This window comes from Phaenicophaeus curvirostris, chromosome 13 (genome assembly GCF_032191515.1).
Source record: "Phaenicophaeus curvirostris isolate KB17595 chromosome 13, BPBGC_Pcur_1.0, whole genome shotgun sequence".
Lineage (NCBI taxonomy): Eukaryota > Metazoa > Chordata > Aves > Cuculiformes > Cuculidae > Phaenicophaeus > Phaenicophaeus curvirostris.
The window spans coordinates 4498470-4525255 of record NC_091404.1 but is presented as its reverse complement, the minus strand read 5'-3'; the positions used below and the strand labels follow the sequence as shown (position 1 = coordinate 4525255).

At 43.8% G+C, this 26786-nt stretch overlaps 1 protein-coding gene across 4 annotated transcripts in view; it reads right to left on the bottom strand.

Annotated features, from left to right (window-relative positions):
* Positions 1-26786, bottom strand: part of DCX (doublecortin) — a 119569-nt gene that overhangs the window by 52673 nt on the left and 40110 nt on the right. For all 4 annotated transcript variants that reach the window (XM_069867898.1, XM_069867899.1, XM_069867900.1 and 1 more), the window contains exon 4: positions 14676-15016. In XM_069867898.1, coding sequence (XP_069723999.1) covers positions 14676-15016 — 341 coding nt within the window. The remainder of the gene's footprint in view (positions 1-14675; positions 15017-26786) is intronic.

Sequence of the window (26786 nt, the reverse complement as noted above, 5' to 3'; positions counted from 1 at the left end):
ATCTGAAGTGGTAAATTTGAAAAGAATTGATGAGAAAAACTGTTAGATTCGGAATCAACAAAATCTATGTAAACACCACGCACACAAAGATATCTGAAAGTACTGACTCAGGGATGAAAACTACACCATAAGTACCTGGATTAGCACAACAACATGTTTTCAGATCAAAAAAAGAGACTATAGCTCAAGCACATGTTTTTTAACACAGAAATAGGACCTGGGCTGCTGCCTCTTCACTGAAAATGTTCATGTAATAAGGCCCTGTGCAGGCACATGGGCATAAAGTAAAGGTCCAAAAGGATCCCACAGTGTCTCCTGTAACACCTGCTATTACAGCTCATCAATGTAAGGCATTAAAATTCAGAGTCCTTGTTTTCAGCATCAGATCGGGAGATTACACCAACCAAGTCCGTTCCCTCAGCAACTCTGCATGCTAGACTTAGCACTGCATTAGGCAGGTACAATTCCACTTCAGTTCACATTCCTCACTCTCTCCTGACTTTACACCTAGGAACAGTGGCTCAAACTCTCAAAAAGCAATTTTATTTCTTAGTACTTCAGGGCTTTTGATCAGAGAAGAAAATATACAAACCAATAGCACTTTCTGATCTCGAGTTTAATAGCAGATCATTTAGATTATTCATATATCAGTGTATCTACATTAATGTGCATTTCATCAGTGAATGGTAAATATTCAGTGTTAGCATTTACTTGTTACTGCGTAGAATTTTGCAGAATTAAAGTATCCAAAAGCATAAAATTATCTGACAATACCTGAAATAAGAAAATCTTGCAAAAGCAGAGCTTCCAGCTTCAGCAATTTAGGAATGTAGTCACTGGTCACTACTAAATATACTACTATTTATACGAAGAGACCAGCTCCAGGTATGGCCAGTTTCCTTCCCTGTCCTCTGTTAGTGCTCCACTCTGCCCCTCAATCTCTGCAAGCTAACTTGCAGGGATGTTTAAATGCTTTGATGTATTTGAGTCAGCATGCTTAGCCCTTGCTGATCCAACATAGAATCACAGAATGGTCTGGGTTGGAAGGGACCTTAAAGATCATCCAGTTCCACCCCTGCCATGGGCAGGGACATCTCCCATTGGATCAGGGGCTCCAAGGTCCATCCAACCCAGCCTTGAACACCTCCAGGGATGGAGCAGCCACAGCTTCCCTGGGCAGCCTGGGCCAGGGCCTCACCACTCTCATCCTGAAGAAATTCCTCCTTATGTCCAGTCTAAATCTGCCCCTCTCCAGTTTATACCCATTGTCCCTTGTCCTGTCACCACATGCCTTTGTAAACAGTCCCTCCCCAGCTTTCTTGTAGCCCCTTCAGGTACTGGAAGGTCACTAAAGGTCTCCTCGGAGCCTTCTCTTCTCCCTGCTGAACAACCCCAACTCTCCCAGCCTGTCCTCGTATGGGACACGTGACTGACGCTGGTGCTAGCTTGGGAAGTCCTGCTACTCCAGTGTCCAGCCAGTCTGATCCTGAATAGAAATCAGCTGAAGCATCAAATAACATAGGATAATACAACCTACAGAGAGGCTGAAGCGAGAAGCCAGGAGTTCATAAAACCAAGGCCTGTGCCCAGATCATGAAGCCATGCTTTCACCTTTGGACATTGTTCATTGTTTTTATCTTGCAAAAAATCTGAGCAGCGCTGTATCCTTCTGAGAGAAAGTCATTCACAGCCTTTTCATAAATGTGACCTGTGCAGCATATGATTGTAACAAAGAATGAACAGGCAGGCAGTCACACATTGGATTAAGGAACAATGATTCATAAATTCAAAACCCTGTCTCACATGTTGCTTTTACACAGGAACAGGTAAGAGCCTGCCTGAACCAGAAGTGGAAATCATGCCTTTTAATTTTATCCCTGCATTTCTGAAATAACAAGGCACTTCTGGCGCACGCTGTCACTTCCTTGACTCAGGAAGAAAAAGGTGGATGTTAAAGAAGCCATAAATAGTATCTGATGGTACTTCCTTTTCTATTATGTTGACTTTGATTCAGCTCCCTGCAATTATCAGGAACAAGAAAAAGACAAATAAAATTATCCCAGCTCTTTGTGGCCAACAGACCTGGCCTCCCAGCTGAGAGCTCTTTGTGCTGCTGAGAGCGTCACCAAGCAACCAGCCCTTGCAGCTGCCAGACTACAAAAAAAGAAGTGAAAGCATGAGTTACGGAAAGGAAGCACATGTGAAGGGAATAAAGGTTGGGACTGAATCAATCTCCTCTTTGTCTCCTGCCTAAATATGGCACCAGATACAAGAAGAGATCACCCTGAATGATCTCACCCACTGAGGGGGCAGAACCCGGACACTTATTTTGCTTTAGAAGCCAGATCCATGGAGTACTAAACTCAGGTATCCTGTACACAATATCTGGATGCAACGAAAAGACGATAGAGTCTGTTGTTACGATATTGAGGCTTAGTATTCTTCATCAGTCTTAGCTGGTGGTCCAAAAAGCAGCAGAAAGTGGTCCCCAATACAGCTGCCAGAATGACTGTGTTGTCCCAGTTGTAAGTCAAACCCACATGTAAGTCAAGTGGAGAAGAAAAAAAGATAATCGAAACAATATGGCAAGAAATGCAAAGCAAACAGTCAAATCCCTATACAAAAAGCAGGGAATTAATAAAATGGGAGAGGGGAAAATGGACGGATAAATGAACATTCAGACTGTGCTTTATGTTTCACTGATTGGTAGATCGATGTTAGCAGTTAGAAAACTGTTAGAGACATTCTTGCTACAGAATCTAGGTACTCTTGAAATAAAAAGGTTGAGAAACCCTGATTGATACCATCCCTGACTGATACCACCCCTCCAGCTCTCAGCGGCACTAGCAAGTCTCACAGATAAGTCACCTTCTATATTACCAAAAAACAGCTAAAACAAAGATATGTGAGAACCTGTCAAATCTGAACATTAAAAACAAACCGACAAACTCATTTCAGCCTCTCTCCGAGTTTAAATGTCTCAAGTCACACCAGTCTGGAACCATCACATTCATTGCCTTAACCTAGGTCACACACTGCAGCTGAATCCGGGATCCAGTGGGAGGTGTCCCTGTGCATGGCAGGGGGGTTGAAACTGGATGGTCTTTAAGGTCCCCTCCAACCCAAACTATTCTATGATTCTACGATCCAAGCAGGAACCCCAAGACCCACTCCTCCTGCTGGAATACCTGAAGCACCCTGCTCCTCATCTCTGACATTTCCTGCAGCAACTGCCCTCTGGTTTTGAGGGAAAGAAAGTTTTCGGTGAGCTAGGCTTAGAAGAATAAAACAAGTTGGTTTTCACCAGTATTAAATACTATAAAATGTACAAATTAGTGTTCAGCATATCTACTTTCAACCCAACTTGATTTTTCCTTGTCTACTGTCCATTTTACACTAACTTGAACACTTCACACAAGCAACTGGAAACAATCCAAGCTATGAACATAAGGATCAGATGACATTTTCTCCAGCATCTATTTGCTGGAAAAAAAATGCAGAAATGGGGTAAAAATGGAACTATTCTGCACTGTGTGGCACTAAATTACGATCTAGTGCCAAGAGCAGTGCAAAAACTTTATGAAGAGGCTTATGATATGGATAAAAATGCAAGGCAAAGCAGACATTTCAAAAGCTGTTCTCCATTTTAAAACTGCAAGAAAGGCCAAGATTGTAAAGATCTCTGCTGCTTTACAGCACTAAAAATAACATTCGCCAACAACCCTATCGAGACTCTTATACAAAATTCAGCCAGCCTTATGGCTTTCATTTTGATTGTGAAACGTACACATCACTTTGCAATCCTCTATGCCTAGGGTTGTCTAAAATGAAGGAAATCCCCAGTACCATTTCCTCTCAAAGTATTAAAATTCTATAGAAGCAAAAAGATGCCTCAATTTTCAGCTGGTATTAAGAGATGTAAGTTCTTGTTTCTAATCCATTATGAAGGGCTTTCAAGTAGGCAAGAATAACACCCTTAGCTCCTAATGTTGGCTATCTAACTCGACTCTTTGATACCCTTCATTTACATGTAATCCTGCAGCCTGCCAGCAGTTGATAAGGTTCCTGATATGTGAAGTTTAGCCCTCTTACTGCCTTTCTGGAGAGCTGAGCTTCATGATGGGGGGCTGCTCAGGTTTAAGGTTTCAAACAGATTTTTGCTTTTCAACATTTGTCCTTGAATAATTTCTCCACTATGTTTAAAATTCTTCAAATAGTAGAAACGGCCACACTGCATTTTTGCTTTTTTCTATTATTAAAACACTTCACAGGTTCTTGTAAACACTAGGTGGTATGAAAAAACAGTGATGGAAGTAAATTTGCCCTCCAATAACACTATTTTGTAGATATGAAGACAGTGCAGAAGTGGGACGTATCAAAGTTGGTTGCCAGAAGTTACAAACCCAGAGTTAATGGCTATACAACGCGACTGACTGAAGAATGGACACGAACATACATATTAAAAGCAAGGCTTTTAAAAGCACTAGACTATGTGCCTCTAACATAAAGGGGAGGATCATTCCACACACTTTTGACAAACCCATTTCAAATATTCCACCACACAGTGAGGTGACACGTCACCTCTCTACAGAAAGTCAGGGTATTCCCCACCTGCAGAGCTTCAGCTATAGCTCCTCTTGACATCTTTGCATAACTAGATGCCTTGGACCTCCAAAGGCAGTTCATTTACTCGATGCTGGGTCATCCCAATACCCCAGCCACAGGCAAACTCCCAGTTTCATAGTTGCAGGCACAAAACCATACCAAGACCTGGCAGCCACAGAAAGCCACGTAAGCCTGGGTGATTCTACTCTAAACACTCAACAGTACACGTGCTCTGATCATTTGTAACCTGCTTTGTGTTTCACCAAAGCCCCAGCTGTAACATACTGCATTAACCCCACATGATCACATCCAGATCCCTCAAGAAGATAGTAAACACCACATGTATCTTGATACTTCTGCTGTAATAAAAAGCCATTATTTCTACCCTGGTTTCTTGTTCTAAACCCATTTCCTATCTGTGATAGTATTTTCCCTTCTCATCACTACCTCAGGTTCCCTAATAGGTTTTTGAAGGAGACTTTCCTCATGAGTTTTTGAAGTCCAAATGCTCACTAGCTCTCTCCTGTCTATGATTTTATTTGTTCTATTATTCTATACTAATAGATCATCGAGGTAAGATGTTTTCTTGCAGAAGTTATGTTTATTCATATCTTGTTATGCTGTGTTGTGTATTTCATTATTTTAACTTCTATTTCAGTTGATTGATACAGAGCAGATGCTGAGTTTCCTAGTGTACTTACACCACCAGATACGCAGAGAACAAGCACATCCATTAGTCACCATTCCTGGCCTCTCTGTTCCTCTTCCATCAACATTATGGGCATGAGGGAGTGAGAAAGGGCACAAGAGGTTATGTCAAGAGATATTTCAAGATACTTTCCTAAACCAATTATTCTTTCCTGTTCAGAGAAACGGATTAAAAGACAGCCATAAGCTGTTCTCCAGTAGCACAGTTAGCACAGCTGATGTTTCATGTGGTGGTTTGAGCTGGTCCATCACAACCAGGGAGCGATGTCCACAGCAAGGCAGCAGAAGAACCAGAGCTGTGGGCTCTCACAGCCACAGGGGACCAAGCACCAGATAAGTAGCACAGAGCAGATGGTGAGGGCAGGGGAGCCCAAGGAAGGAGCAGGAGTCCTGCTCTCCCCTGCTGCCCTGCAGGCTCACTGGCTGCATAATTATTCCTGTGGAGCCAATAAAGCCCTTTGTGTTCATTGTCCGCCAGATAACAGAGCTCAGACCTGGAGGACTGGAAGGACTGACCTCTCACGCCAATTCTGAGTGAAGCAAAATCCCCTGGAAAAATCCTTCTAATGAATGGTCCATATTATCTCATCTTCCTCGTGCCTGTTTTATGTCTGTCTCATTCATATCCAAGTACCCCATTTGGGGAATAAAAAGGAAAAATAATTAGTAAAAAGCAGGCTGTCTTATACCCACTGTAGCTGAAAAATCCTTGATCTGAAGAATCTCTCTTTCTGAAAGAAAAGCATCATGGGCCAATACATACAAATTTCCTACTTATTTTAGATTACATGGATAATCTAAAAACTGCTAATTACAATGACATTTTCATTTGTCTCAAAGAATAATTTAGAAATAAGCAAACATTTTCAAAGTGCAGTTAAAGACTCCAGTAAAATGCCTTAGGTTTATTAGAGCAAGGGAAATAAAACCAATAACACAACGTGAGGATACAACTTTCAGAGCACAACAGTCCCTGGGATCCTTTAACTAAAAAGGGCAGTTTAGACTGCTTAGACAGCAAGCTGAGCTGCAGAGTCCAGTTCTGTAACACCTAGTAAAACACATTTCCACAGATAGAGATGAGTGCATGTACTCGGACACACCCTGCTTGCTGTTAACCAGGAAACCAGAACTATGTTAAGTCAGAAAGGACTGGCTGCATGTTCACAGGGGAGAGGGTGTGCCTTAAGGCTTGGAGCAGCAAGTGCTCTGGTTATTAGCCTTGCTTATTTTTCCCTATTCCATTTGAATTCAGAGCTAAGCAAATCTCCAGGAGCAGGCCTGCAATTCCAGCTCTGTGTGCTAATCAATTTGCTGCAGCCTGACAAGCCCTGAGCACAAGCGGGAATAGTCCTCAATTTTCATGGCTTGTCTGTGCACTTCCCCACATATGCAGTCCTACCTTAGCCAATTTGGAAAATCTGGATGGACTGGATCCAACTTCTTTTTCTCCTCAACAACTTTAGATGTAGTTTTATTATACACATTTCTGTGCCAGTATCTTTTGTCATCTCTGGCAGACTGAGGGTGGATGGAAGCTGTTATCCTCTGCACGTGAGCAAAGATATCACTCCTTCCCTTGCTGTCCCATACAGAAACCTTTTAAATGACATCAGCATCACATTCAAAAGGCAAGATGAGGAGGCTTTTGACAGCCTCTCATGCTCATTCTGGGCCCTTTGCAATATGGATTCATCTCCTTAACACTTAAGCTCCATCAAGATGCACATACTATAATACAGACAAAACAGGATAATCACTGGTTCAGTTCCATGGGTAGTTTCAGGAGCAAGAAGGAAGGAATTTCTGTCTTCCTGGATGATAGCTCTAATACACTATATCTTACCAGCCTTTGTTATTAAGCTCTATGCCTTTACCCACATCTAGTGCAGGCTCTTCCTAAAGAAAGGTGTGAGCATGAACTTAACTGCTACTGAGTGACAACAGCCTTTTGATCAGCAGCCTGTAAGAGCCAAGAAGGGAAGAAGTTACCTCAGGCAGGGAAGAAGAGGAGGTGGGACTTGAAACAAGGTGTGGAATACGGCACTAACCATGACCAGATTCTTGAGGTGTCTCTCACTGGGTGAGCTCAGAGGAGTATTCACACAGTCTGTGGGCTACTGCAGGTAGCGAGATGTGAGCAAGCATGCTGTACGTGATGCCACTCACAGCCTAAGACTAAGGACCCTGGCGCACCAGAATAAGCAAGACATTCCCACATTACAAACAGGGAAACTATATGTGTTTGATTATTGTATGTGATCAAAACAAATAAGACCTTTACTAGAGTCCATGTGTTGAGGTAGGCACTTGCTCAGAATACATTGAGCATAACTTTCTCCCTCTCGGAGTAGAAGAGACTCCCATTCATTCCAAGAGGCACCAAAAGGGAACCAGAAACTTAGTTTCATGTGACAATACAAACTACCAATGGAAAAAAAAAAACACAATCCTTTCTTAGCCTGTCTCTGCTCCTGATATTCAGCCTAGTTTCCCTTGCTCATTTTCAGCCCATTTATTCCTAGATAAACCCTCTGGCGCTCTAGTGAATAATCTTCTCTCCTGGGATTGAGAATGAAAAGGGAACATGTCACTCTGTATGACAGAAAGAACGGCCAAAATAAAGATGCTGGTGAGGACTGATTTTTTAGCATACGTCTCTTTTGGGGTGTGAATAGCACCAGGATTCAGTAATAGGGGCCATGCACGCCTAGGTCACCCGGTCAGACCTGACTGCATCTTTCAATACTTTTGACAGCCTGCCATCTGTGCCACAAGTAGCAGGTGCTTGTGTGGATCGTGGTCAGCACACATCTACCAGTAAGGCTCGTGTTTCTACAAGATCAACGATTTCCAGCCAGCAGCACTGCAACGCTGGAGCCTGTTTCTGGACTTGGAGCCTCACTGCCTTAAGGGGACAATAGATTCACAACTTTAGCCAGCATTTGCAGGACAACAAAATGCCAACGAATACTCAACACCTGAGGCTAAGCAAAGCAGCAGAAAATCATCTACCAAAGCTTGCAGGATCATGGTCTTCTCTGCTGTCTCCCCTTGCTCTGCACATGCCTTGGGGAGCAGATTGCGGAGGGCATGGATTGCAGACTGCACTGATTGCAACCAGGTCAGTCTCACTGTTCACAGGAGAACAGATCTGGTCAAGACTTTAGCTGCTGAGGTCAGACTGCTTCTGCTTTAGTAAGAACAGGAATTAATATTCGCACTGTTCATGATTTCCCTTTTCACCCAGATTCCATGTTCCACAGACCTAAGTAAACAGAAATTAATAAGTATAAGGTTTCTGAATAGTATCTCAGAAAGTCTGCTGAATATTTTATTATAAGTACTTAGATACACATTCCTGGAAGCTTGGCTTATTCATTCTAGCGCATGATGAAGTCCTTAAGGGATACCTGAGGACTAATTGGTTTTGTCTGTGTTAGCGTCTAGTCATCGCATGAATCAGGCAATGCTGAATTTCCAGCCAAGACTACAAGCTCCCTAAAGACAGAGAACTAGGCTGTGTTGTCTGGCAGTGTAAGTGACTTGGGTTCAGAAGTTCTTCAGCCCATACATTATTACTACCCTTCCTTGCGTGATATGTGGTTGCTAGAGAGGAATAATCTCATGCGAACATCTTAACTGCAGAAGCAATCGGAAGGAGCGAAGCTGGTAGTTAATTCTCACCCTAAGCAAAGTATCAGAGGAGGCAGCTATGGGCAAAGATCCTGCCTGCACAACTCCTCGGCTAGCGCTTGTGATCCAGACCTGTTGGCTCATACCAAAATGGGAGATTTATGGAAGGCTTGCCAAATCTCAGCAGTTAACAAGCTGCACTGAGAAGAAAGGACTGAGAAAAAGATGCAGAACAGATACTGTTTTACTGCTACAGCTTTATGCAGCAGGGAGGGAAGATGGGACTTGCCTCTTCCCTGTTAAAGCCTATCAGCTGCTGCAGAGCCTTTTGCAGGAGGCAGGACACAAAACCACACTTGCACCCATCTCCTGGCTCTTCCCTTCCATCTGCTTTGCAGCTAGATCCCAGCTTTACATGAATACATGAAACTGCTTTGCTGTGGGGTAACTTCAATGCAGTTTTTCAGTGTCCAAGAGGGTCAATCAAAGTCTCAGAAGGACAGGGAGTTTCTAACATCTTGTTCCTCGACATGTGTAACAAGGGAAACCAATGCGCTTGTTTTGTAACCTTGAATCTCATGCCTAAGGGGGTAAGTTATCTATCTCCAGGGCTCTACAAGGAATAGCTTCCTCCTAATCTTTCAGCAATGTAGATGTTACTAAGTACATGGAGGAATTCACCTTCTTGAGCACCAAATATAGATCATAGCTGTTTGAAGAATATGCATATTCTGGTACAAACCTTGTTCTGTGTCACGTTGATGCAATTTCATTAATACAATCAGCAGAGCTACACTACCCTACCAGAGTTTGGCCCACTGCTAGCACTGACATTTGAGCAATGAAATTTTTACAGTTTGTTTCCAAATAGCAGCTTAAAATCAGTGCAGCAGCTCCAAAGTTTGGTTGGTGTCTTCAGTGCAACTTGTATGGATGCATCTAAGGCAGATTTTTACGAGTAGTGCCGTTCTGGGAGCTGCCTTAACTACTTTGTTAGCTTTGATCCCAAGGACAGCTTAGTCATCCTGCTTCTCCCCCGGCCACTGTTTGTCCTTCCTCAATGCAAGTCATCTAAAATGAAGCAGCAACTTCTCTGGACAGGAGAGGTGGGCTGGCCTCCTAGGCATTTGCATCAGCTTTGCAGAAAGATGAACTTCACTCATGACATGCCACATGAAATCCTTATCAAAGCAAAGACTGCTAGAGGGGACCACTTTATTAAGATTAGAAATTCTTTTGGGAGCACAGACACAAATGCCCTGACAAATGAAAATGCATGTCATTTCATCTGACAGGACAAGCTAACACTCAGACAGAACAGAAGCACTTCGTCTGGGCTGATAAAAGCCAATGAAGAGCACATGTGGTACTTCTCTGTGGGCTTGAAGATTCTGAAGTCCAAAAAAGATCTTATCACTGCTAAAAACATATTCAGTTCCTTGCTAGTTGACCAGAATGTCTATCTATATGGAACTGAAGCATACAAGCTTCCTCCCCTCTGAAAAGCACCTTATTCTGCTTATCTGGTGATGCTAATAGGTCACAGAACGGGGCATTTAGTTAATTCAAACATGGCAATACATCACCTGGAGAAAAAGCAGAAAGAATTCCATACTATAGAAAACATCTTAATGCCAAAGTACAACTGAACTTGCCCAGTGAATTTCTGGTCACTCCAAAGCATCATCCAGTGAGCCAATCACAAAAAGGAAGGGACATTTCATATACTTGCTGAACAACTCATAGACTTTGGAAGGCAAGACAGCGCCAGAAGAGAGGTTCAGTGTGTAGAGAAGACATTAGCTTTTACAGGTCACTTCTTAGAAGCAGAAATGAATGCAGACAGAAACCACTTACAAAACAAGGCACAGAAAGCAGAAGGTGAGCATTGGGCTGTAAGGGATGAAACAGCCACCTCTTCCAGAAAACACCTAGATATCATACGCCATGGTGAGAAAGAAGCTCAAGCACAAACAGGACAGTAAATCTATCAAACATGGGCAAAGTCTAGTTCAGATTATTGCATTCGAAATACTTGAAAGTATCCAGAGTCTCAAATTCTGTTTTCTAAGTGACAGGGGACAGGACAAGAGGAAATGGCCTCAAACTCCGCCAGGGGAGATTTAGGCTGGACATTAGGAAAAAATTTTTCACAGAAAGGGCCATTGGGCACTGGCAGAGGCTGCCCAGGGAGGGGGTTGAGTCACCTTCCCTGGAGGTGTTTAAGGGACGGGTGGACGAGGCGCTGAGGGACATGGTTTAGTGTTTGATAGGAATGGTTGGACTCGATGATCTGGTGGGTCTCTTCCAACCTGGTTATTCTACGATTCTATGAAGTTCAATCCTGCATATCTATATATTAATTATATATATTACACATCTCAGGACAACGGCAGTTGTAGTCATGAAACCAAGTGCCGGATTTCATCTCATCCACTGTAGTATTTGTTTGATGTATAGAATTATTTGACCTATACCATCCATTTCCTATATGGCCATGAAAGTTCAGATGTTAAAACTCTATTGTGATTCTCTGTTAAGACTCTTTTTTGGTCAAGAATTTGGAACCCCTTTTGAGTTCTGGATTGTCCATCAAGAGGTGATGATATGCTCCAAGAAGGAAAGGAGACGGACAAAGCGCAAGGCATTAAAAATGTGCAAGATCGAGATAAATAGTCTGCTTAAACATGAGATGCTAATTTAGCAGTTTCAAAAGGGCAGTATTTCTATAGACAATTCAAGATATAAAAAGAAACAAGATTTCCTTAAAAAAAAAAAACTAACCTCACTGTTTTGAGTATTACATGTAGTCATATACCCCATCCAGCTCTCAATTAACTGCTTTCTCACTCCAAATGCAGGTCTGCAGTGCATAGAAGTGTAATTATTTACACACCACTCTATCATTGCCACTACTGTCTGTACTTCTAAAGCATCTTGATTACTTTGCTGAAGAGCACCATGGAAATGCCTATAAATATAATAATCATCTCCCCTCATTAAATTACAGCTCATGGACTGAGGAAGGATGATTTGCCTTTGTACATTCCTTTTGTAAATTTTATCATTTCACAACAGAGGGAGTAACGTGCCTCTGATGACACTCAAAGAGACAGACTGTCAGGATTCTTGTCAGTACTTCAGCTTCGAGCAGCTTGCGTTTTTGCATGAATATTTTCTCCTGAAAATAAAGCATTGTTTGTCAGAATTAGGCATTCAAGAATCTCTTTTTAATGTCAGAATCAGAAATGCAAAAACCTCTAGTGTGTCAGGAGGTCAGATTTTGTGGAGCAGTATGTCATGGAAAGCCTACCAGCAAACACTGCACCCACAGCAGAAGCTTCTACCTTCACACAGAAGGACACAATTTCATATAAACTTAGGTTTAAAAAGCATTTAATTAAATCTTCGAGAAAAACAAAGCCCTTGTGAACCAGGTTTGCTCTTCAGGAAGCTTCAACAGTAATTGATGCCATAAAAAGTATCAAACATTCAATTGTTGTCAAATTGCAAAATCCACTCTTTTCAATAACTGCAATACCACATGTATATTTGCACGCGGTGAAATTCCCAGTGGTGTCTCCAACACACAATGAAATATCACATTTCATAAGATGATGAATTATAAAGCCAGCAAAACAAGTTAAATGTGACATCTTTACTCAGGCCTTAACGAAATCACATTCCTGCAACAAAACCTGGTGGTGAAGTTGCCGGTTTGCCCCAGTCAAAACACCGCTGAGTTAAGGTACCAGCCACTACACAGCTATCAGAGTCTGATATGAGGAAAACAAGGTTGCCTTTATTTTTTGATTCATTAAGAGTGCTAAGGACAAGAGTTTGCAGTAGGAATTGTTAAGTTATATAGACCGCTCAGCCATATCCCCACACAAGGCAGCCACTTCAACCCCAGGTCGCGATCTACCCCACAGCAGCATCATTCTGGGCAATTCATAACTTGAGAGCAAGCAGCATTTCCCAAATCCGCACTTAGGAATTAACTTCATTCCACAGGCCGGTCCAGTCACCGGGCCACAAGATCAGTTTAGTTTGTGAGCTGATTCTATCTTGCTTTTTAGTCAGAGGTAGAGGAAGAAACACTGCTTGCTCCTGTAAGCAGCTTAAAGGTGGAGAACAAAACGCTTTTATGGAAGCTCATGGGGCACCCCTGTTTCTGCGCACCATCCAAAGCGACACCTCACCACCAAAATTCTTGTTGTTCTCAAAGAATTGAGGCATTTTACAGGGTCGGATTAAGACCCTTATTCACAACCGTGACAGCAACAGGACCCTGTGAGTCAGCATGAGTAGGCAGCTGCTTTCAGGCCAGATCCATCTACTAAACTCTTTGTCAAGCCACTGTGATTCAAAACACATGGTTCTGAGCCCATACATCGTTTCTTCAGTAGGGACAGAACACTTGATTCTCTCCTTCCTCTTCTCCTAGCTGCTTCCAAGGTTTCCAGTACATCACTCCATGTATCACTGCTTCTTTACAGCATGCTACTATATCCATGAACAGTCTAGCTGAAAAGTCACCCACTCATGTATTAACTACATTTTATGAAGAAAAAGTGCTGGGCTGAGACAAGTGGAAAGAAAAGCTTCGACAGGCAGGTGAGAATTTTGTATATCTGAAACTAGAAGCAGCCACTAACTAATACGAAGGATACAGAGGTTGGGACAAAGCAGGGATATGAGGCAGGTTAGTGACACACTACTGAGCTCCCAGACACTGCACCTGGACTGTGAAAGACACTTTATGAGCCTGTATTTGGGGCTGAAAGGATGAACATTTTTGTCTGTGAAGTCTGCGTGTAAGTTGGACGCGTTACTGAGGGTTGGCATGATATTTAGAGAGGCAACACTTGTATAATTTTCTCCAGAGAGCGTCAATATAAAGCAATAGCATCAATCCCTAGAATAGCCAGCATCCATCCCCCACTTAAGAGCTGTGCTGCCTCATTCCAGAATCTGGAGCAAGAAAATAGTGATAAAAATAAGATCATCCCTCGGTTACTGAAGACACACCACTGTTAAAACCAGTTCTTCCCGCTCTCCAAAGTTATCCTCCACATTCCTTTACGGGTTTTTCATAGACACAGCTATACGAAGTGGCTCATTTCTGTGCAGCTACTGAAGAGACACAGATGTTTCCTTCAGTTCCAGGAGAATGTAGACATGAACCCCATTACAATGACCCACTAAATATTTTTGACCCCAGACCCTTTCTGCACGTTATCTCTTCACGCATTCACATAAACACAATACAGTTCCACGCTTCTCTGACTAATTACTGAGCTGGACTGAAGAGTGTGTTTGGATCAATTACTTTACCTTAGCAAGCAAGGAAAGTCAAGTTACGTATTTTCACTTAGTGAAGCCAAAGCTTGAGAGTTCTTGTCATTGCTTCACAGCCAAATCAACTGGTGGCTGTGAGCCGAAATCCCCGTGTTATTTATTTAGCTAGTCCGGAAGACACGCACTGCACGCTGGCGTGCAGGACGGAGCATCTGTTTCACTCAGATGGTTGGCTACATTCTTTACTTGATATTAATATCAGTGAAAATTTAGTAACTTAACCACTGGCATGAGAAGTCTGACTTCTAAAAGAACAGATGGCAGTGATCATCTCAGATTAATTTTAGGCTTCAAAAATTGCTCTGAGTCAGGAAAGCCTCAAGATAAGAGAAAGAAAAAGACATAACATCTGTAAAATCTCCTACCTGTTTCCCATCCAAGGTATACAGCTTTTTGACCACTCCCGTCTCCAGTTTTATAGCTTCAGTGATATCAGTGAGAACTTGCTCAAACGAATGGGCAGTCTTCTTGTTCAAGAGCACACGGACTGCCTTCCGGGGCTTCACCCCACTGCGGATGATGGTTACCAGCTTGGGACGCACAAAATCTTTGTTCTCCTTTGCCTGGGCGCTGTTGCTGCTGGCCAAAGACTGAGGTGCTTTCTGGTTGGCAGATGTCTTCACGTTGACAGACCAGTTGGGATTGACGTTCTTGGTGTACTCCACCTTCTTGAAGAAGTTGTCAGATGAGCAGACGTAACTCTCCCCTTTTGAAAGAAATGAATACCAGTCTAATGTACAGTTACTGCTGTAAGACTGCTGAAAAACAGACACTACGCTATTCCTCCCATTAATTGTGTAAGTCATTAATCATTGTTTTCATTAGCACTTCCATGACAGCTTGTCATTAAAACATTTTGTCTTATTTTAGTATTATATTTATGCTTATTTAAAATATGACTAGTATGTCCCCAAAGTAAGCAAGTCAGCCATTGCTCGCATCAGCAAATACACATTATCACTCAGCAACATGAGCCGGGGTTAAAAAAGGTTGAGAGCTATAAAGGTATTTAAGTACCTGAAGATGCAACTAAGCTGTCTAAAACCTCCTAAACACCAAATTCATTCAATTGCCTAAATTATTTTGTAAATTTGTCAGCTTCCTCTCCATCTTTCCAGACCTAACCACTGCTTCAGTCTGTTATCCCCACCCACAAGAGGATATTAATATTTACACATGAAGAACCTTTTGTGTCATACCTAAAAAACAATTAATATATGTTACTGAACATTCTTTACCAAAACCAGCTTTGATAAATCTAGCAGGCATTACAAACATGCTCCATTAGAGCGTCAGTGTTTTATTAGAGGACAGACCTAGTGGCAGCTGAAATAAACCACTACACCAAACACCAATGCTTGCTTTTATATGGCTGGTACCAACCAAAAATACATTAAATCCAAATTTAGGAAAGGCAGAGAAGGGTTACACAGTCTTGTTAGCAATGCACAATAAAGCCCTTCCCTATTCTATCCAAAATCATAGAATGTTTTGGAATGAGTAGGACCTTAAAGCCCTTCCAGTTCCACCCTGCCTGCTGTGGGCAGGGACACCTCCCACTCCATCAGGTTGTTCAAAGCTCCATCCAATCTGGCCTTGGACACGTGGCTTCTTCGTGGCTTCTTCGTGGCTTCTTGGGCAGCCCCCGGCCGCAGGGCGGTGAGTTCCGAGGTGGGGAGGACTTTGTGAGGCGGTGGGAGCTTCCCGGGGCCGGGAAAATCCCAGACAAACCCAGGCGGGGCGGGGGCCCTGCCGGCCCCACAGGCCGGTCCCGCGGGGCCTCACGGGAGGGGGCGGCCCCGGCGGCCACCGCGGGGGATTTAAAGGATCCCCGGGAGCCCCGCGAGGAGGAGCGGGCAGGGCGCAGAGAGGGCCTAGGACTAGACAGAAGACACTGAGGACCATGGCGGCCACCCGGCAGAAGATTAAAGCTGCTCCGGGTGCTGCAGCAGGCAGGGTGGATGCTGCCCCCCAGCCAGAGCCACGGTGGGTGCAGCAGCTCCCCAGCCCCTGGGCTGCAGGCAGGGCCCCCTCCCGGCTCGTGCCTCTGTCACTGGCTCCACTGGGGAAAGCTGCGCTCGAGTGGGGAACTCCTTCACATGGTGGAGGAGCTAAGGGAGGAGGGAAAGAGGCTGAGGACCATCAGGGAGTGTGAGAGGGAGATAGACCAGTGGAGCAGGGCCCTCTCACTAACTCAGCAGCTGCTGGAGCTGGTGTGGACAAATACCATCCACCTGCAAACTGCAAGGTTGGGGGAACAAGAGATGGGGAATGGCAGCAAGTTCCTACCAGATGATGGAAACCTGCTCCCCTCACCCAGACACCAAAACCCCAGATCCCCCTGGTGAACAAGTACCAGGTACTGCAGGTGGAATCCAACCCTGAGGATGAGGATGATGGTTCCCACAGCCTAGAATCCTTCCCTAGGCTGCACCATCCTCAGAAAAAGATAAAAACATCCTCCATTAAGAAGAAGAGGAGGGTGATTGTTGTAGGGGACTCCCTCCTAAAAGGAACAGAGGGACCCATTTGCAGACCGGACCCGCTCCACAGAGCGGTCTGCTGCTTACCGGGGGCATCAGGGAAGGAGGGAGCTAGAAAACTTCCTTCCCTGGTCCACAAGACAGACTACTATCCTCTGATAGTCCAAACTGGTAATGATGATCTAGTAAACAAAAAGGCCAAAACCATCAAGAATGACTTCAGGGCCACTGGGAAAATGATAGAGGGCTCTGGGGCACAAATAGTATTCTGCTCCATCCCAATGCTAAATAGAGAGGAGCGGGAAGCCAGGAAGAAGAATTTGATTAATGCCTGGCTCCGAGCCTGGTGTGAGGAGAGGGGCTTTGGCTTCTTTGATCATGGGGTGGCTCACGCACCCCCAGGCTTTCTTGCTAAGGATGGGACACGTGTCTCCTAGGGGGACTAAAGCCCTTGCTAGAAACCTAGCTAAGCTCATAAATTGAGCTTTAAACTAGATGTGAAGGGGGAGGGGGTTGAGCCCAGGCTAGACAGGAACGAGCCTGGACGTGGGGCACTGGTGATTCGGAGAGAGTGTGCTGGTGTGGACCACCAGTATCTCACCACACAGAAAGTGGGGGAGAACACCCCTGGGGGTGCTAAGGGAGATATGGGCACTCTGGAGCTAGCTACTCCAGTTACCAGGCAATTGGGAATGAACTCTGTTCCCTCTAAGAGGGCTGAAGGCTCAGCAGCTCAGCTGAAGTGCATTTACACCAATGCACACAGCATGGGGAATAAGAAGGAAGAGCTGGAAGCTGTCGTAGGGCAAGGAGCCTATGATGTCGTTGCCATCACGGAAACGTGGTGGGACGACTCATATAACTGGAGTACGGCTATGGTGGGGTACAAACTCTTCAGGCGGGATAGGAAGGGTAGGAGAGGAGGCGGGGTAGCCCTCTTTGTAAGGGAGGACTTGGACACCGTTGAGATGGATTGTGGCGATCAGGAGGTGGAGTGCCTGTGGGTTAAAATCAGAGGAGCCCACCAGAAGGTAGATTTTGTGATGGGAGTCTGTTACAGACCACCCAGCCAAGGAGAAGCAGCTGATGAGCTCTTCTATCAACAGCTGGGGTTAATCTCTAGATCAATGCCTCTCGTTCCTGTGGGAGACTTCAATCTTCCTGATATCTGCTGGAAGTACAATAGAGCAGAAAGGAAGCAGTCTAGGAGGTTCCTGGAGTGCGTGGAAGACAACTTCCTTGCACAGCTGGTGAATGAACCAACAAGGGAGGGTGCCGCCCTCCTGGACCTGCTATTTGTGAACAGAGAAGGCCTTGTGGGGGATGTGGCAGTAGGTGGACGCCTAGGACAAAGTGATCATGAGATGATAGGGTTTTCTGTTCTAGGTGAAGTGAGGAGGGTGGTTAGTAGGACAGTAGCATTAAATTTCCAGAGGGCAGACTTTGAACTCTTCAGAAGGCTGGTTGGCAAAGTCTCATGGGAGACAGTACTTAAGGGCAAGGGAGCCCATGAGGGCTGGGAGCTCTTCAAAAAGGAAATCCTAGCAGCTCAGGAGAAAGCCATCCCCATGTTCCGGAAAAAAAAGCCGGCAGGGGAGAAAACCAGCTTGGTTGAACAGAGAGATCTTGAGTGATATCAAGAAGAAGAGAAACATTTATGGGCTCTGGAAGAGGGGACAGGCCTCTTGGGTGGACTACAGGAGGGAAGTGAGATTGTGTAGAGAAAAAATCAGAAGGGCTAAGGCCCAACTAGAAATCAGATTGGCAAAGTCTGTGAAAGATAACAAAAAATCTTTCTACAAATATATAAATAATAAAAGGAGGACTAGGGAGACCATACAGTCCCTATTGGACGCAGAAGGAACAACAGTGACAGGGGCTGAGGAAAAGGCTGAGGTACTTAATGCCTTTTTTGCCTCAGTCTTTAATTGTAAATAAAGTCGGCTCCAGGTGAGGTCACACCAGAGCAGAGCAGAGGATCCCCTTCCTCACCCTGCTGGTCCCACTGCTTGAGTTGCAACCCAGGGCACAATTGATTTTCTGGGCTACAAGCACACGTTGCTGGCTCATGTTGAGCTTCTCATCCGCCAGCACCTCCAAGCCCTTCTCTTTGGGGCTACTCTCAATGCAAATTAGTTTCAAATTTGGTCGACCCTATCTAAGCTTTTAAGGACACTTTAAAGGATTTGTGGGACCTTCTTTTGGGCCTGCAAATCTGATGGATGCTAGAAGAGTTATTACTAGAATGAGACTGTAAAACAGTATCCCTAGGGGAATGCAGCTGTCTAGTCTAAAATGACTCAGGCTGCTGAGCACTTGAAAATGCACTAAAAAAAAAGCCAGTCATTGCTAGAGGAAAAAGCTTTTGTCTCGCCATTAAATAAAATTTTAACAGGAACTGAAGGCAAAACATGGGTACCTGTAGGGTCTCATGGAGTTTCTGTTGGTATCTTATTGGGCTGCTCTTACAGAAACAAGCTCTTTAAATGTCACAGTAAGTTTAACTATGGAGTAAGGAAAAAAAACCCTTCTTCACATAAACAGATTAGCTGCATTTCCTCATCTGTTCCTTGCTGCAAACTCCAGGGCCCGGACATCTTTGAAAAGCCCCCTGATGTCCGAGTCTGGCTTTCCATTACAGATTCTCTAGGAGAGGATTTGACATCCAGTTGGCAAAGGTGTAAATATGGATTTCCAAACGGTCCACTGGCTTCCATGGGATATTATGGTCCAGGCACATAGTCTACCCAGGATAGTGTTGTCCTATTCTATGGTCATCCTTTTGCTGACTAAATAGCATTTTTGATGGAGGCACAGAGATAATCCCTTCATAAACATACGGTGAGACCACTAACAGCTACACAATAAACAGAAAGCTTTAACAGACTTAAAACAATGGCTTATGTAGCATTTATGTTCCTATTGCTGCTAAATGTTTGATGTCACAAGCAGTCATAGAAACAATGCAGGATGGTAATTTTCTTTTTAACCCCAACTTTGTACCCAGCTTGCCAAAAAGTGGTGTGTAGTTGCGGTGCGGTGCTTACATCACCAACTGCAGCTTTTCTCCATCTCCCCAAAATCATTTATCAGCAGGAAGCAGATAATCTGTTTTCCCTTATGAAGGTGGAACAGAAAATACAGAAGGCAGAAGAGAGCTAACAAGGTTCATGATGAATACTGCCAGTTAAGCATTTTATCAACTAGCATACCTCAAACTAATGCAATAATCACACCAGGAGGTTTTCTTGGCTTGAACAAACAATATAAATCTATTTTTGAGGCAAGCATGCTGTAAGCAAAACCCCTCAATAAACTGACTATGTAGTACCCATAGCTGAAGCTCCTTAATTCCTTACACTTCTTGACTCTCTCTCAATAGAAGCATAGATATCCCACAGAGTACCATACAGTATCAAGTATTCCCACTGCACTTATTAATTGTTTTCCAGAAGCACTGAGTACGTTCAGTCTTTCTGATTAATAAGTGATAAATTGTGCTTTATTCATCTGCTTCAGCCAAGCCACACCTGGTGCAGAGGGGGCTCACGTTTCTCTTCAGTTTGACAACCGAGTGTGAAGTGCAGCAAGGGGAGTTTGAAATGCTCATGGGGAATTAGCCCTCCTCAGAACCTGAGCCCTCCCAAGCCCATAATCCCTGGGCGGTACAGCCTTTATAAGCGTGCTCAACTGAACTGTAGCATTATCCTTTTCTCAAAGGGATTTCTACGTTTAAATGCAATCCCAGGAATAAGTGATTTGAATACTATTGTCACCCCTGCCCCAGACCTCCCCGTGGAAGCTCCTGACTTCACCTGCACCTCTGCTTCCCTACCTGAAAAACAGAATTAGCAGTATCTGCCACTGAAGCATTGCAAGGCTTGACTTTCATCTGTGTTTATGGAATGCTTTTTATGGGATAGAACATGCCACAACAAAAGAAAGTATATATTTGTGCTATGTTCTATAAACATGTGAGGCCTTGGAGCATATTTTCCATTAATAAGCTCCATGTTTTAAAGTAAGTGGAAAAGATTATTGGTCTGTTTGGTAGAGTGCTCTTAGTTCCAGCTGAATCGTTTGAAATTCTTCACTGCACACCATGGCTGTCAAGTGTATTTACAACAGCATACACTGAAGGCAATAGTGGCATGAAAGCAATAGTCCTCCCCTAGACTTTGTTTCCATAGTGTATGTATATATAGATATATACACACACACACATATATATATAGTGGCCTTTCAAATTATGCTCAAAGTCACAAGTGGAAAATGCAATCTACCCTTTTTCACTTTGTTTCATAGCAAATACAGTATTGAATTCTAAAACTGGACAGAAATTTGCTCGGAGTGACACTTCAGAACAGCAGTTCAGAATAGCAGTTCTCCTCAGCATCCTTTCTGCAGCTAAAGCAGTATAGCTCCAGGGGAGAGGGCCTTTTCTTTCCTTCTTCCCTGACCCAAAGACATAACCTTAAGCTTTAATTTAATTTAAAAGTTACTCCAACTGTTCTCTTCCCAAATTCAGTTTATGGCCTTCAAATAATAGTAAAATTATCATATTCCTCAGTGAGGCACATCCCTTTTACCATCTGGCAGCCAGGAACACGTGCTATTTCACTTCCCACAGCTGAGTTTTACCCAATTCTAACCATGCGGCGGTAGCAGGGTTGGGCAAGCATGGGCTGAAGACCCATGAACTTTCCAGCTTTGAACATGTGAACATGCGTGCTGGGCCAGAAGACCACAAAAGAGAGAAATCATAGGGGAATAGCGCTGCCATAGAAAAGGGAGTGGTTTCTTGGTTTCTTCTCTGCTACATCTGCCTATGCTAAGCCTATAATGAGAAGTCAAGGCGTACAACTGTGCCAATCAAGAAATATAACTGACAGCCACAGCATGGTTGCGGAAGACATTCACAGTATAACAGAAGGAAAAGGGAGGAACTGGGCATGAGCTTTTGTCCAAAGCAAAAGAAACAACTACAAGTTTATTGCTCCCCAGCCTTAAACATAAAAAATCTGCGCACAAATATTTTCTGGAACACGTCTTCAGACAGCAAGCAGCTGTGAACACGTGCAGAAATCCAGCTATAAGCCATGAGATGGTATGGTGAACAGCCACGTCATTACATCTCCACAAAGCCCCTAATGGGGCTCCCAAAGAGACACGTCCATACATTGGGGGTGGGAAGCTTTCCTAAGAGTGAGAAGTGTCATCCTGACATGATCCACTTTGCGGCTGCACACCACGCTACAGACACAACACCTAAGGGGCTAAGGACATTGTTTTAGCACAGTGCCAGGTCAGTGGAAGATGCCCTTTCTGCAACGCGAAGCCAAAATCCCTCCAGGATATCACGTACTTGTCATCATGCCAGTGTGCTCCAGAGGTGTTACAATTTCTATCGTGCCACCAAAACAGCCAAGGCATTCATTTATTCCTCTGTCCTGCCCCTAGCAATAGTTGGGCTGACTGTGGAGCTTTGACCTTAAGTCACGATCAGCATATTTGCCATTTGAAGCCACAGCTTGTTTCACACTGAATTACTCTGGCTACAAACGCATTACACATTACTGTGCTACCAATTTGATAGCAGCAGAAGGCGATTATTCAGGTCCTAAAGAAGGGATGATCTCAGCAAAGATAAGGTTTGCCTCAGAGAATGTTTCTTAGAGAAACTCTAAGCTCACGATGAGCACTAATCCTTCAACCTTCTTACAGCAGCTCCTTGTGACAATACTAAAAGTGACAGGCTACGCTTTCAGAAAAAGTTACCCTTTCTCAACATGCACCAGCAACTTCTCTAGTATAATGAATTGCGGGCATGTGAGAAATCAGGAAAGCTGGATTTAGGCCATTTTGAAAGCATAAATGCTAACAGTTATTCCAAGAATAGTCTCTGTGGGCTGCAGTCAATTATTTTGGTTGTTAGCTCTGCCGTAGCAAAGTTTAGATTGTGCTACTGTGCCCAGCTTTCATGTTTCATGGGATTTACTATATCTTCAATAAGAATTAAGTAGACTTAACACCTTACACAGTTCATTACATATGATATTAAAGGAGGCCTTTAGTTTCAAATGTGTGAACTTCCTCCTTCTTCGTGCATTAAAAAGGATCTTCCTCTGCCTCAAGACCTACTCCACCATGACAAAATGAACTCTAGAAGAGCTTCCTTCCTTCCTTCCTTCCTTCGGGTCTTCCACAGGGATCTCTCCCATGAAAGAGAAGTACCTCTCGTCGTGTTGAAAAAGTGAAATAAATACCTGATTACCAAATTGCCTCCAAAACCACACAATGCCCATAATTTATGTGGGATCACACCAGCAGGTTGAGGGAGGGTATTCTGCCCCTCTGCTCTGCACTGGTGGAATACTGCATCCAGCTCTGGAGCCCTCAGCACAAGAAAGGCATGGACCTGTTAGAGTGGATCTAGAGGAGGCTACTAAAATGATCAAAGGCCTGGAACACCTCCCCTTTGAAGAGAGGCTGAGAGAGTTCAGGATGTTCTGCTTGGAGAAGACTCCAAGGAGACCTTATTGCAGTCCTTCAGTATTTAAAGGGGGCTTATAAGAAAGATGGGGAAAAGCTTTTTTAGGAGCGACTGTGGCAAGAGGACAAGGGGTAATGGATTTAAACTAAAAGAGGAGAGGTTTAAACCAGGTCTTAGGAAGAAAGTTTTTACGCTGAGGGTGGTGAAACACTGGCCTGGGTTGCCCAGAGAGGTGGTGGATGCTCCATCCCCGGAAACATTCCAGGTCAGGGTGGATGAAGCTCTGAGCAACCTGGTTGAGTTGAAGACATCCCTGCTTGCTGCAAGGGGGGTTGGACTAGATGACCTTCATGGTCCCTTCCAACCCAAACCGTTCGATGATTCTAGTGTGACAGCCAGTATGAGCAAACAAATAAAACACAATGACATGCATAAGTTGTCGGATGTAATTAGCCAGACTATCAGAACAACAGCCATGGAAAACAATGTCACAGGTTACTGAGACTTCAGTATTGGACTACATGAATTTCAGTTTTCCAGGCAAACTGGAACACATGCACATTTGGAAGAGATTTCAATCTACTCCCTGCACAGCCCTCAGTCCTAGCACACATCAGGCTCTGTATGGCTCCAGGGTGGAGCCCCTTCTATTATTACATTACTGGACAAGGCTTTGGAAGAGATTCCCCAGGGCAGAACAGGATAGGATACAAAAAGCTTGGAAACACTTTCTGGAATATCTCACACAGCCCAAGAATGTTTGCAAGGAAACCCCATGAGCAAAACAAAATCCTATTCAGCTTTTTTTCTAGAGTTTAATCTGAGGCAAGAACACATTTCAGACAAGTAGCCCATCATAGGACAAGGGCATAAACCCACAATTGGATGGGCCCTCTGACCACCATGCATGGAGGCTGTGCCCTGCCTCACAGTCTGAGCATACCAGTAGCTCAGAAGGGAGGAACTCTACAGCTTCAACTAAATGTTGAGTCTCTCAAGGTCCAGCTTTAATCTACATCTGCATTTTTCACTGACCGTGTCTAATCTATGCTGTATTTGTATTGGATGGGTTTATTTCCATGTGTACTTCTGACCCCGACTATACACAGCCAAGGGTATTTAATTCATGTGAAATCGGCCACTGGCTAGAAGCAGGTCTAAAGTCCACTGACAATAAACTTGCAAGATGCAAGCACCTCCAAGCCACTGACCAGACCCTGAAAAAGGCCCAGAAAGGAATGAAAGCACCTGAACAAGAAAGCTTAAGAGTCCTGACTTCTGTCTTTGTCTATAGTCTACAGACTTTGGACAAACAAGGAGATTACTTTTCTGCATCTTGGTTCCTCATCAGTAATAACACCTTCTTCCACTTTGACATGTTCAGACCATAATCTTCCTGGGCACGAGCTCTCTCTTCATACACACTTAAATAGCACTTTGCACAGTAGGATGTCCCATTCCATCCCTGCCTCTAAACAGATTGCAACAAGTCTCTAATCTTTACAAGTGGGAAATTCAGCTTCTGGGGAAGTATCAGTCTCTCCCCTCCAGAGGAAACAAATCACACTCTGCACTAGCACTGAGGAATCAGGAATCTGCCTTGTGCTTTTCCCTCACTCTCAAGTTACACCTCACTGTCCCTTTTTTTATGTTGAGAAAATGCTAGTGGGGCCACACAGGAAAGCAGCAAAATGGTGGAGTGGACTAAAAGAACCTTTTGTCCCACAAGGAGCTTATTTTTGGGACAATGGGAACAGCAAGTAGCAAGCCGAGTTTGGAACATATGACCAAGAGCTGTATTTCTTAAGCAATCTTTGCAGCTGAAGTCAACACATAAAATGAGCTTCCACTTTTATCCAGCCCTCCATCCAAAGAAAAAGATCAATCAGAGCTGAGGCAGGGAGAATTTGTAGACCCATCGCAATGGGTCTACAAGAACAGAGAGGCTCAAAACGAAGCACAGAGCAAGCTACCCTGTCCAGATGTCAAAGGTAACTAGATTTTAGTAGAAGCTTGGATGACAATGTGAGTTTCTCTACTATCGGCTTAAGCAAGGCTGAAAAAGGTAGCATGACTTTAATATCTTTCATATTCAAGTTCTCTCAGCACAAGGCACAGAATTGACTGTTGCAACGGTGGCTCACTAGTAATCTGTAAAGGTAGCTTCATATATTGGCTTCCTAAAGCCTTGGTCACTAGGACCAATTATAGAATGAAAGGGAATAAAGATCACCTAGTGCTCTTTTGAAAAGATTCACTTATTGTCTAAAACAACCTTGACAGTAGCACTTGGGCTCAATATCCATTCCTGACTCAGCCAAGACCATACGCAAGTGAGAGACGCTGGCAGCAATTCACCTGTAGTCAGGATCAGCTGTAACAGAGCAGTAATAGGATGATGTACGGCATTAAAACAACATATAATTACAGAGGAATATAGTCTTAATCAATGGCAGCATGTGCATTATTCGCAAACACATTAAAACTGAATGCTGAAGACATGGATTTAAGATTAAGATAAAGGTTACAGATGGAAAACAGCTATTCTGAGTGAAAGGAGGGAGAGAAAAAAACCCACCAGACAGGTGGATTTTGAGAGAAGGTCATTGGAAGACAGACAGTTGTTCTGGCATGGAAAAAGCAGCCAGTGACCAGTGAGGAAGAACTCAGCAGGAAGCAAAAAGAGCTGATGTGACAGAGTCCTGGTGGGCTTCCAAAACGTGAGGCAAACATGAGGGTTCAGTACTGGAAAGGAACAAGGGGCACATCCCAACTGGCAGCTAGGAGGGAAGCGATCAAAGTGTAAAGGAGACTTTCCTTGTTCCTTCTTGTACAGACTAGGAAGAAAAGACTACCAAGTCTGAGTCTGGAGACCAAAAGAGATATTTCCAAGTTCCACTGAGGTAGTAGCACACCAAGTGGGTTTTGTTTACCTGAAATGTCTGTCTTGAGAATGTTGGTATTGTGCAATATCATCCACTACCCTCAACAAGTACATTCACACTACACCACATAAGTGCATTTTTAAGTCATGCAGAAGTACTTGGAATGTGTTGTGAAATATCAGTAACTCACCGGCTTTTGTAATCAAACTACTGAGAGGAGCTTCCCTGACAACTTCTTTTCCTAAATTCTACTTGTTTATTGGAAATTAGAGTAGTAAATTAGTCGCATTGTAGCAACTAGAACTGGTTTAGTTACCCCCAGTCTCCAACTGGAAAGCAAATATTTATGGCAAACACACACATTTGTGTCCGTACTGTTCTCAACAGCGCAATTACTCTGGAGTTCTGGTTTTCCATGCATGTACCTAGCACATAGTTATACAAACACCCAAGCTAACAGCACGGTTTGCCACAAGGTTGGTTACAACCATGGCATTATAAGCCAAAAGTAACATGTTTCCCAGATGGCTTTCTGTGACAGATGCGTAGGTCATCCCTAGAAATATGGGAATATTGTTATCATTAAACCATTAATACCACGTGGATCTACTTTTG